Source organism: Penicillium rubens (genome assembly GCF_028828025.1).
Source record: "Penicillium rubens strain IBT 27055 chromosome Unknown utg000003l_segment0_segment0, whole genome shotgun sequence".
Classification (NCBI taxonomy): Eukaryota; Fungi; Ascomycota; class Eurotiomycetes; order Eurotiales; family Aspergillaceae; genus Penicillium; species Penicillium rubens.
In genome coordinates, this window is record NW_026890601.1 from 3,057,795 (window position 1) to 3,069,892 (window position 12,098).

The window sequence follows — 12,098 nt, forward strand, 5'->3', positions numbered from 1 at the left end:
TATTATCGAATTTTAAGCACATAGATTACGAAGCCATACCTAGGCATTATTACTAGAGGAAATTTGCCCATGGCCGAGAGCCGATACATTCCCCCTCACATTCTGTCCTCTCTTCATCATCCCATTTGCCTAGTGATCAGTTCATGGAGCCCTGTTTCCTAAGCACTTCAGACTTTTCTCTATTCAGTCTCGCCTACTTTCAGGATGACCATTAAATGGCTAGAAGGCGGGCCTCAGAATGCGAAATTACAAGTCAACCTCGATCCAGGCAACGCCTCGATGGTGAAGTATCCAGTCACATCCAGAGAAGAGAGAAGATTGCTACGGTATGATACGCTCGTGCTTAGAACTGTTTCCTGAAGTCTACTGTTGCATTCCTTTGCTAATCAATATACAAGGTCCATTTCAGGTCAACCCTAAGCCAATTTCGACATCAAGGGGAATGTTGGTAGCCAGGTACGTCTGGCCATAAGGTCCCAGCGAGAGCCCTTCCATCTCCAGATAACCTGTGGCTAATTCATTACGCGTGACCTGCAGCTCGCACAGCACGAAACCCCATCTGCTTTCCGGTTCCGACGAATTGAGACACCCAGGTACCCATGACGCGCATTCTATATATGTGGCTTGGATATTGACTTGCACCAGACACCATCGGCTGTCGCGAAAAGAGAAAGGCTGTCGATCGCAAGCCCCAGACGACGTATACCTTCAAAAACTGCACATTTGGCGGTACAAGCATGTTTCTCGTCGGAAGTGCAGGTCCTACGAGCGAAACCGTGGTCTACCGTGATTACGGAAGCCGTCGACCATTTTTGGTCAACGGTGATATGGATGAAGCTACGTTCTTGAGAGATTTCTGTGGAAGGAGAGAGTACGGTTAATGGATAACAAAAATACACGTAGCTGTTTTTGTCTTGCTTTGGTCTACTTTATAAGATCCCCAGGCATATAACAGAATGGTGGAATTGCGCCAATATCCTCGTCAACATTTGAAACTACATATTTCTGAATATAATCTTAATGTATACGGCCACGATTCATTTTGTCAAAACCGTCACTGATAGGTAGCACCCATTCAGCTATACATGGTGAGATACAAATATACAGGATCTCTCAGTAAAACGTAACTATCAAGCGAGCGCCGTAAAATGGTTACTGGTATAACTCTCTCCAAACTTCAATCTCACGCAGGAGTAAACGCGTTTCAACCTCCACTCTTTTCTTGCCTTCGATACTAACCAAGCGTAGTGTCTCCAGAAGCCGTTTAAAAGGGATTTCCTCTCCAGGGCATCCGCGCAATATATGACAGAGAACCTCTCGTGTATCTTCAATGGTCAGTCCGGGTAAGGGTAATGGGTTTTTGGAAGCACAAACCAGGATACGTCAGTTCCCTCAAATATGTGTTTTGGATCCCAACCAAGGCCTTTGGGCTCAAAGCTCTCATCCATAGATGCAAAATAGCTTCACATGTGTCCGGGTCCAACCCTTCGAAGGCAGATCGATAGAAGCTCTCCAGGAGAGCTGCATCGCAACGCTTGAGATTTGAAAGTATGTTTTCCAGGGCTGGATTGTTTCTAGCCACAAATTGGTCAATCAATGAGAAGTCAGACTCAACGGGGAAGATTCTTTTGCAATGAGTAGAAGGCAGCGGGCTCTTAGTTGATAAAAGCCCTCGCGCCGTATTGTCGTTCGCGGGGAGGCTGCTGAATTGAAGGGGCACACAACTATTGGGACCATTATGCTTTTGTGTCCTACACAAACTCATATATCAGCATAAATATTCATCACGGAAAATAATAATATTTCCTCACTTCAAGCTCTGGTGCACAGCTTGGCTTGGCATGGCCACCCTCTTGTATGACTTCTGCATATTGCTAAATGCTTCCTGGCCATGGAACCCAATGGTATGGTTGATGAGGGCGTATTCGTCTATGTTCTGGGAAATTATTGCTTTGCCATGAGAATGAAAACCGACATGTGCTTCCGCCTGGGTCGAGGCTGGCTGTGGTTCAAAGCAGTTGGCCTGAACATAAGATTGATCAGCCATACCCCTTTCTTATTGCAAATTAGCATCATTTATATCCTTGTAACTTGGGTTTGAGGAACTTGGACCCAGACAGTGCTGGACATACCTGTCCCGAAGGGATGTTTAATGATTCTCCTACTAAGCGGATATGACGGGGGACTTGGTCCAGGGGCAAGGGAGTTGGAAGGTTGTGGATCCAGGCAGGGAAGCCAGTGGCCATTGTTAATCGCCATGGTCCAAAGAATTGAAGTTGGGATGATTCGGGGGCAACTAGGAATAAAGAGAGTCGGTCTTATCTGGCCGAAGATCAAGCGGCGATGGGGGTTATATACGATGTAAAGGGGAACCCCGAGAGCCTTTTATGCTCCGCGGTGTTGGGCGGGGAAACTTGTGATGCTTGCCTACTAAGGGCTAGCTCGTTCTGGGTCACTTATTAATTTGTAAATCCCATGAGAGTAGCTGGTAAAAATTCGCAAAGAAGGCAAGGGGCGTTATTACAAGGATGTTTACACAAGGAATAGGTGGGATTGGCTGCTAGGACACTTCGCTACGTCGAGTATGGAGCATTCATGAACTACTAAAACTAAGTAGGGCACGTCCGTCTCATTACAAGCGCAGTCAAAAAATGAAAATTACCATTTAATCGAAAGGTATTGTAATATTCGCGTCCGTGCGCCGAGGTATATCACACCCACTCCAAAACCCTAATATACATGGGAGATCCCCATGCAAGTGGTTTGTCCCTTCCATTGTGCATACACCTGCCCAGTCCTCCACCGTCTGCCTTTATCACGGAAACTATGGTAAGGGCAAATGCCTTCGTTCTCTTCCCGTACAAAGATTGATTATTAAGATTGATTATACAGATTTCCGAAGCCGACCTCAAGATATCAGCCCAAACATCATTAAAAGCGTTGCAAATCTGGTCGCTGGGTACCCCGGACCTGGCAAATGCAATTGGATGGCAACACGATCTCGATCCTGAGATTGCATCGCTAGTGGTAGCCTGCCAGCATCTCAGGAAGAATGGATACAGGAAGGGACGGAAACGTTTAGCCCAGAACAGCATTTTGAATCGGCTTGTGCAAGCCATGGTGGAAGACCTCACCGACGGCTCTCTGAAAATATTCGCACTTCTCACCTGGCATTTCAACGCAGATTTTAGTGTGCCTCTTCCCCGTCAGCTTCTTCTATTCTTCGACGAGCCTTCGAAAATCTTCGAAGATGTTTGCACTGATATCCATCGCCGATACACGACAATGGCCGAACCGGAGTCTGTAAAGAGCTTCAAGAGAAGGTTTATCAGGCTACTAGGGCTTGTGGAACATTATGTGTTTGAGGGGAAATGGTCTTGTATATTTAAATCGTCGGATTATGTTATCATCGTTGCAGCAATCTGTCAATAGCTGCTCAATGGAGTATTTCTTTTCGTTCTTACCAGTATGAATATACACCTAATGCTGCTCTACGTTAGCCACCATAGCAAATCTCACCCTGTTACCTCAATAATGTCATTCTCCATTCTCCTTCTCCATTGCTTGACCTTGCCCGATCCGAACAAACACATGCATTAGGATCACTGCTAATACATAACCAAGGCTTGCTTCATACCTAACTCTGATTATAAAGACATTAGAAAGTTAACTCGTATACTGACACTAACAACTGGAGCAAGCAAGTACACATGGGTGGTGTAGGTGTGCTATATTAGCTGTCTCCAGAACTTCAAGCATGCAGCTAATAAAAAGATCATGCCTCTATACAAAAGCTCGCATCTATGCTGTGAGCACGCTCAAATCCATGTATATCAATTCTTAAATGTCCTGTCAATCGAGGACAAAATTTAACATAGAGGGCGAAATATCGAACACAAATCCTCAAGTGAACCTATCCGAGAGACCCTCGGCCGGAAGTCGGAAAAAGAGAACTCAATCACCCACGCTCCGATAGCCAGATCAGAGTCGAAGATAGGCTGAAACGTCTCCAGAATGGCTCTTTCGGCGAGGACAGTCCCCTCCACATTCCCGGCTACTGAGGTATAGCCGCGCATGTCATAAAATATATCACACCGAATAAGCACTTCTCTTTTGACCGCTAGAGTAACATGAATGAAACGGCCCATATCAGTTTCTTTGAGCCACTCTTCTTGAAGATGATCATACAATAATCGCCGAAGAAGCTGACCCAATTCTCCCTTCATTGTATAGTAGGTCGAATTTTCGATCATGACCAGGTAAATGTAGGCAGGTGAGAGTGCGCCGGTTTCAAGCTGACCATATCTCTCTCTACATGCTGCCAGAATACTGAGGCAAGGTGTCATAGAATACCCTCTTGGGTCATTCAAGACTATGGCTTCAGGCCTATCAGTATCGAAGTTGACAGGATGATAAGTTTACTCACTATGAGAAAAATGTTGGAAGATTGGTCGAAAGTCCATTGCGGGTGACTGAAAGGGATGCAATGTATGCAATGGACGGTACTGTACGAGGGAGTTGAAGAGCTGGAGTTTGGGGAACGCCCTGGCACAAATAAAACATCCTTTCTAAGCAATGCACTCGGGCACTCCGAGAACCCCCATGTGCAGGGACCAAGTAAGAAGGGTCATTTCTTGGTAATTCGAAATGGCGCAAAAAGAAATGCAATGGAGAAAATTATCCCTATAACCGAGATCGGCATGCAGTTCTCGGGCACTCAGTCAGTTATCCAATGAAAGCTGCATACAATTGATCTCCACAGTGGCCCTGAACTAGCATCGATCCGCTCCAGGCGGACGCAGATAACACATGGTATGAAGGGCTAGAAGTATTCCGGCTGCCCAATGGCGCTAAGTTTACATTATTTTTCAGTAAAACGGAAATTTCAACTTTTAGAAAGGCTTTGTATTTGGGAGTGGGCCAAAATAATTGCTCTTAATAGGCCGGGAAAGCCTCCTGTTAGCGTCTGTGGTATGGCGATACTACTATTAGAAGACCAATGTCGCATCCAGGAAATAATCTCTTCTTATTCGTCCGAAATCTGGATCAAGGGACCCGGGAGCATCTCGGGCATAACACAAATACTGGACCAGCCCATCTTACACCGGAACCATGCTCCAGTATTCCAACAGAATCCCAAGCACCTGCTATCATGTCGCTAGTTGAAGACTTCTATGTAAGACAATCACTGGATTATATACAGTGATATGCTAAACTATGAAGTTTCCTTTCCCAAGAACCAGTTTCCGAGCCGCCGAAACGACTTTAATTGTTCAACAAGTGTGGTTTCTGGGCTCGAAATACCTCAAGCGCGCAATCAAACGAAAGCACAAGCTCAATGACAGGACCACATTCTTGATATCCTCCTGCCAGGCACTCAGAAAGTATCGCTACTTGCCCTGGGGAAAACGCAGAGCCTTGGCCAAGAACAGACGGCTGAGGAACTATGCCCACCGTATGGCAGGTGAACTCGCTGATTGTGATTTGGCTATGCTTTCTCTTCTCGCCTGGCATTTTAGCTCGAAAATGGTGCCTCTACCCCAGGGGCTCCTTCAATTCTTCGCCAACTTTGACGAGCAATTTGACACAGTGTGCCGATCCATCCACCTCAGCTACACGAAAATGTGTGAACCGGACACGTTGGCAAACTTCAAGGAAAGATTGAGGGGACTATTACGGCTATTAGAACGACACGTGATCATAGGCGACGGGGTCTTGTATACCTAGTTTTGACCATCTCTTGGCCTATCCGCATCATACTAGTCAATGGGAAATAATAAAGACGGGTATATATACAACTGTCCAATCCAACTTCAAATCACTGAATCTTATACCACGCCTCCAACTGGTTTTTCGCCACGCCCGTTTCCTTTGCTCTTCTCCTGCCCCCCAGCTGTCAAAGACTGCCGTTGGATGAGGGGGTCAAATTGAAAGCTTTCTGTCGGTATCTAAATTGCGATGTTAGTTTGCCGTCGGTCGACGAGTTTCCTCTGCAACGCACTACCATGACTTTATCTAACCCGATGGGATGTTGATTTAGATCTTAATCACGGCCAACCGCATTGCGTCGATTATTTCTCTTTTTGCGACTGTTTTATCGTCAGTTCGACACATAGGGCTTGCGTTTGGGTGAAAAGACTGACCACAATTGTTAAGTACAAACTCAACAGAGAAACATTCGTGGTATGAGCGGCGTCCTGGGCCCTCTCCCAAGGGAAGAGCTCTTTCATTTATCTGGAAGCCAATAGCAACCCGGTAGCATCGAAGGAATTCTGGAAAATCTTTCTTCGTGATCAGACCAAGACCTTTGTGGATATCATCCCCTTCATCCCCTTCCTTTCGACAATGACTGTAGCAAGCATTTGGATCTGAAAAGAGCTTAAAACATCCCGGACAAATATAGTCCAAGCCCGTTTTTACCAGAGCTTGCATCAAGATTGCGAGCCGCCTTTCCATGTCAGACATCTTGAAGTAAAGTGAATAGAAGCTAATAAATGAAATAGTTTGTTCCGAACAGGAAACAGAAGGCTGTCAGTTCGACGAAGGCTCAGACTTTATAGGTGAAGGCCGGCTCGCCAACGCATCTCCACAGATCCAAGTCTACTAGATGCAATTTCTGGATAGAACTAGCGGTGGGAATGCAAGTAGAATTTAATCAAGATTATAATACCAAAGCCTACAGCCTCGACCGACTGTGGCCTTGGCTTAATTATCCTTCCAACATAGGTTCTAGTTTACAGCCGCTCTGATTCATCGGCCATATAATTCAGATTAACTGCATGATGGCACTATCTAGGGTATGGAGAAGCTGGGCCAATCAGGAATAATCGAAAGCGTGATCTTCAGGCAAGGGCTCGCTAACTCCTTTGGAGGCATCGTCTTGCAGGAGATCACGTCCAATCGAAGATTTAATCAGCTCTGTCTGCGAGGCCCAGTAGTGCTCAAACCACAACTCCTGCATAAGATCCTTTGTGCCCGGGATCTCCTCCGTTTTCCTGATTTCGCGCTGCATATGGTAAACATTGGTACTTCTGCTATCTACCAGTTGTCCAAGTATGCGTATGCGCAGATTACCGACATTGAAGTTCGAACTAGACTGTTGTTTCTATTTATTATCCGTTAGAGCCTGAATGCAACACTGCCGGGACACTCACTGCAAGCTCGTCAAGTTCTTCTGCAGAAATCAATTTGACCGAAGGTCCACGATGCAGTGCCGAACACTGATACACCACTTCTGGATCAATGGTTATTATTTTGCAGTCCAACTTATCAAAGAAGCATCCAAACCTTGAAGGCCTTCCTGTGACTGCTTCCTCGCCCTGCAGCATCCAAGGAGTTCGATGAAACGAGACCAGAGGGTACTTGATATACCCATATTTCGCACAAGTCTTTAGAAATTGGGACAAAAAAGATATAATACTGTGTAGAAAAACAGCACGGCACTGAATTGAAGGACCCGCGACGACGAGACGTATAGATATGCACGATTATATATGCCCAAATCGTACCAATGTCTTGTATATTACCATGACCGTCATCATTGGCAAGAGTTCTCTAGCTTCGGGGGGCTCTTGTTGTTTCCTGCGTGAGGCCGATCAGATGGATTTGCTTTTGGCGGAGGTCAAAGCGGGATTTTGATACAGACTTTAGCGACGTTCTCAAGAGTCCAGATCCCAGAGACTAAGTCTCCATCATGGCGATCCTCGGACACGATGGACACGATGAACACCTTGGACACCTTGGACACGATGGACACGATGGACACCTTGGACAGCTTGGACACCTTGGACACCTTGGCCTTGACACCTTGGACACCTTGGACACCTTGGACACCTTGACACCTTGGACACCTTGGACACCTTGGACACCTTGACACCTTGGCCTTGACACCTTGGACACCTTGGACACCTTGGACACCTTGGACACCTTGGACACCTTGGACACCTTGGACACCTTGACACCTTGACACCTTGGACACCTTGGACACCTTGGACACCTTGACACCTTGGACACCTTGGACACCTTGGACACCTTGGACACCTTGGACACCTTGGACACCTTGGACACCTTGGACACCTTGGACACCTTGGACACCTTGGACACCTTGGACACCTTGGACACGATGGACACGATGGACACGATGGACACCTTGGACAGCTTGGACAGCTTGGACAGCTTGGACACCTTGGACACCTTGGACATTTATCGAGCCTCGGAAGCAGGTCCGACACCCTTACAACGGTGGCAAACCACCGGGATCAGCCCCCGGCACTACTGGTGACCCAGAAAAGACCAGGCCCGAGTGGTGGCCTCTCGGTATTATGCACAAGGAGCCTGACCACTTGAGAAAAGAGTGTATGGTTTCCCTACGGCCTTGATTGTTGACCTACCTACTTACTTTATTTCCAACAGACCGCATTGGGCTCTTGCTTCACATTATCCGCAAACTCGGTCCTTACGGCATTACTGCCAATAAGCTTAAGGATGTTGCTGGCGACACTGAGCGGAGCTTGAAGCACCCATCCGATGTCGAGATCATTTACGAGATCCTCCAGGTTCGTAAGATGGAGGAGCGTTTAGAACGAGGTGAAGCCGACGCCAACATGATCGTCTACATCACGAGCCGCGGCCCTAGTCGTGAGGATGATAAAGAAGACGGTTCCGCCATCTCAGTGGCTACTGAGGAGCCCGAGCACATCAACCTAGAATTAATGAACCCTATCCCATCATTCGAGCAAGCATCTACCTCCTTAAACACACCTACTGACAGTATCCCATCAGCCTGCTCTCTCCCAGGCAGGTTCTCTAAGGCGGAGCCTCTCAACTTCCAAAACCCTGCCTACGACCCCCCCTCCTACGCCAAGCCTCAGCAATACTCCGATTCATCGTCAGAGCCCATGCTCAGCACCCCCATGGCAGCAGAGATAATCAGCCCGCACAACGCCTCAGCCTTAGCTTTCGACTACTCCGCTCAAACCTACCCGAATTCCACTTCAGGAGTAACCGGTCACTATGACAACTGGACACCGTATTTCCGTCAGAACATCTTCAGCCCTATCGACTACGCTACACCGGTATCTAGCCAGGGTATGCCTCATGTCAATGAACTACCAGTTTCCCATCGCCGTGCCCATTTACCCAACATGGACACCATCCACCAGAGATCTCTGTTTTTACGCACAGAGCCCTAACCGGGATGCTATCTCTCATACCGTCTAAATGACTAATAGGGTATTAAGTTCTTGTCACGGAAGTTTGACTCAAGGTCAGGTTGAAAATGGGGCACAGGTATGAGTGATCGCGCCGGTCAACAAACTTAGGGCTTATCATAAGGCTCTGTCAGGGGAGTTGCTGTTACTGTTGTTTTTGTTGTTGCTATTGTTGTTGTTTTTCTTTACTAAATATTAAATTTTATGTGATATACAAACTTGCGTGTCATCTTGACAGGTGCCGGTACAAATGGGGGTCTGCTTGATTTTTCTTTTCTATCTTTTTTTTTCTATTAGGGTTTTGTTTAATTTGATATGGTTTATATCTGCATGCGAGTTTTAATGGAAGCCGGTTGCGTTAAGAGGTCGGCGCAGAACAGGAACAATGCCCCATCGTCGGAAAGCTTCCTACACTTGTATACGACAAGCCAAGTCGATTTCCAATCAAATCATACTGCTGATAAACAGATTACGTCAAAATGCGCAAGAGAAACAAGGTCTAGCCAGCTTGCATAAGGAGCACGTTCCAGCTACTTGGATGATAAGCACACCCGCATGAACTGCCTCATTCACCACCAGGCTCAATAAGTGGATGCATCGCGATGGTCGAATATCCCTGTATTCTCCATTGGCGACGCTCTATCACGACCATATATGTGAGGGCTGGCAAGAATCGCGGGGCGCACATAAACCGGCTAACATTTCGCTGAACTTGCTCAATTCGGAAGGCGAGAAAGCTACGAATATCATGATCGCGATTGCTAATCAATGATGAGTACAGTATCTGTTGGACTTGCCTTCAATTAATAGATAATCAAGCATGTCAAGTTCATACACCTACAGTGATTATGAAAGTTAGCCCTAAAGTGTTCATATATCAGAAGCTAGAACTGAGTTCTAGATCGAACAAGTGTTTGATCCGTTCTCGATAGTCAATATAATAGGGCTGTTCCTTTCTGTATGCACGAGGAGTACAGGGGTTCACCTGGGGCCCCTTGTCAGAAATGCAACATCGGGCAAGGTGCTTCAGCCGATAGCCAATAGGTGTTACCGAACCTTTCCTTTTCAGGCCGAACCTCCCAGGATCCGGAACGAAGATCCTTGTAAGCGGTTGGTCCTACATAGTATCCACCTGTTAGGGGATAAGGACGAAAGGCCATTAATCTCGCCGCCTTTGATCCGATAGTGGGCTAGAAGGCACCGGAAGACCGTGACCGGACATGATCGGTTCGCAACAAGGCATCTCGCCTAGTCTGTGGAAAGATATGGTCCGGACTTTTTAAGACTAGCGGGAACAGTACCAAGTAGGCCAGGCCCGTGGTTCCTGGAAGTTTAAATCGCAAAGGTACCATAAAGGGCTTTACCTGCTGTGCTCTCCAATTTACGCCAGTCATCTGCGACATAACAAATACACGCCAACTTCCTCCTCTCCGCAGTCATTGTTTATGCCTTTCCTGTCAGCATGCCCAGATTGCAATTGCCTTCAAATCGATCCCCTGGTCTATCCTTGATATTCAAAGACTATGCAATGAACCAGATGAAAGGGACCTTTGATTCGTCAACAACACCCAATAATCTCCGTCTCTCGTGGCTTACGAAGGCACTCCGTTATACCCAAGAAGAAGCAGAAGAGAGCCTCGAACGTTTACATATCTCCACTATTGAGCGGTTGGGTTCACTCGATGATATGATCATGGGTGGCCTGGTTGACCAGCCTTTGACAGAGATTGATATCAAAAATGAGACCATCCTGATGGTTTCTTGGCATTGGGACAAATTCTGCGACGGTGAGTTAGACATGGAGCAGCTGGATCATTTTTGATTTTGTCATTAATTTATATGGACAGGAAGTTGCCCGTATAGCAACCGCGTTACGCCTCTAATACGGAAATCGAAACGCTCCTTATCCAAAAGGCCATGTGCACCAATCTTCCAAAGGAAGAGGAGCCATCGCCGGCGAAACATTGCTCAGAGAAAGGCTATCATGAAGGAAAAGAGAAGGTGCCGCCGACTTAGGAGTATCCGATTGACGCTCTACACTGGAAGACTTTTAGCCAGAAGATACTGGTTCTAGTAAGCCTCTTTTGGCTAGGATTCTCCATCTTCGAAACTTGCTGCTGCATAGATCGAAATTTGTTTCGGCCCTTTCCTCATAAGAACTGTCAACCAAAAATGAGGTCAAAAATTAGTTGTTTTGCTAGTAATTTTGTCCACATCAATTGTCAGCTCCGGAAAGTTCATTTTGTTTAAATCAATCACCATAATTACCACCTATCGCACTCATAGTTACAGTAACATCCTTCCTTAAACTCAGAAAACACATGTCGAAATCATGACCCTCCGCAGGCTTAGTATGGCAACTTGGAGCTATGAAGCAAATTAGTGACTGAGATATTATTTTGGCCAAAGTACGTACCGTCGTGAATTGGATCCACACACATGGTCTAATACACACGAGAATCGTTGTGCCTAGGGAATAAAGGGAAAACACAATTGACCCAATTGATGCCACCCAGAGAGCTTTCTGATGCTTGGGAGCCGTGGGGCCTGGATGTCGCCAATCTAAATTGAACGTAGTGGTTGTTGAAGACATATGCTTCATGCATGTAGACCAAAATTGAATGAATTGAGCATGAAGAAAACCTTGACTGGCGAGAATTATAATCGTGAATAACCCAAGCAAGATATTGCGATGCTGCTGAAATGATATGTTAACGAGAAACATCTCAGGCAGCGACCAAGTTAGACTTGCCGATTGATAAATGGTCAAAGATAGAACGACCATTGCACTGACAAAAAATATGCCAGCAATCATGTGAGTCAAATGTGACTGCAAAGTTGAAATATATAGATACTATGAAAGAGTATCAGTATCGCTCTCGCTCTTAC

The 12,098-nt window shown here is 46.3% G+C and overlaps 7 protein-coding genes across 7 annotated transcripts; 5 read left to right on the forward strand and 2 right to left on the reverse strand.

Moving 5' to 3' along the window:
* Window positions 1-1,807: 1,807 nt before the first annotated feature.
* N7525_007377 (uncharacterized protein) lies at window positions 1,808-2,246 on the reverse strand (the record flags this gene model as incomplete). The annotated part of the gene is made up of 2 exons (XM_061214043.1): window positions 1,808-2,023; window positions 2,133-2,246. The coding sequence occupies 2 exons, from the start codon at window positions 2,244-2,246 to the stop codon at window positions 1,808-1,810; spliced, it is 330 nt and encodes a 109-aa protein (XP_061068474.1).
* Window positions 2,247-2,826: 580 nt separating this feature from the next.
* Window positions 2,827-3,432, forward strand: N7525_007378 (uncharacterized protein; the record flags this gene model as incomplete). Its single annotated transcript, XM_002558478.2, has 2 exons — window positions 2,827-2,829; window positions 2,893-3,432. The coding sequence occupies 2 exons, from the start codon at window positions 2,827-2,829 to the stop codon at window positions 3,430-3,432; spliced, it is 543 nt and encodes a 180-aa protein (XP_002558524.2).
* A 1,720-nt stretch (window positions 3,433-5,152) lies between these two features.
* Window positions 5,153-5,727, forward strand: N7525_007379 (uncharacterized protein; the record flags this gene model as incomplete). Its single annotated transcript, XM_061214044.1, has 2 exons — window positions 5,153-5,176; window positions 5,224-5,727. The coding sequence occupies 2 exons, from the start codon at window positions 5,153-5,155 to the stop codon at window positions 5,725-5,727; spliced, it is 528 nt and encodes a 175-aa protein (XP_061068475.1).
* A 1,090-nt stretch (window positions 5,728-6,817) lies between these two features.
* N7525_007380 (uncharacterized protein) lies at window positions 6,818-7,012 on the reverse strand (the record flags this gene model as incomplete). The annotated part of the gene is made up of 1 exon (XM_061214045.1): window positions 6,818-7,012. One exon carries the CDS (start codon window positions 7,010-7,012, stop codon window positions 6,818-6,820), a length of 195 nt encoding a protein of 64 aa, XP_061068476.1.
* Window positions 7,013-7,693: 681 nt separating this feature from the next.
* On the forward strand, window positions 7,694-7,873 carry N7525_007381 (uncharacterized protein; the record flags this gene model as incomplete). Its single annotated transcript, XM_061214046.1, has 1 exon — window positions 7,694-7,873. One exon carries the CDS (start codon window positions 7,694-7,696, stop codon window positions 7,871-7,873), a length of 180 nt encoding a protein of 59 aa, XP_061068477.1.
* A 249-nt stretch (window positions 7,874-8,122) lies between these two features.
* Window positions 8,123-9,191, forward strand: N7525_007382 (uncharacterized protein; the record flags this gene model as incomplete). Its single annotated transcript, XM_061214047.1, has 3 exons — window positions 8,123-8,222; window positions 8,263-8,355; window positions 8,413-9,191. The coding sequence occupies 3 exons, from the start codon at window positions 8,123-8,125 to the stop codon at window positions 9,189-9,191; spliced, it is 972 nt and encodes a 323-aa protein (XP_061068478.1).
* A 1,480-nt stretch (window positions 9,192-10,671) lies between these two features.
* N7525_007383 (uncharacterized protein) lies at window positions 10,672-11,031 on the forward strand (the record flags this gene model as incomplete). Its single annotated transcript, XM_061214048.1, has 1 exon — window positions 10,672-11,031. The coding sequence occupies one exon, from the start codon at window positions 10,672-10,674 to the stop codon at window positions 11,029-11,031; it is 360 nt and encodes a 119-aa protein (XP_061068479.1).
* Between the last annotated feature and the right edge of the window lie 1,067 nt (window positions 11,032-12,098).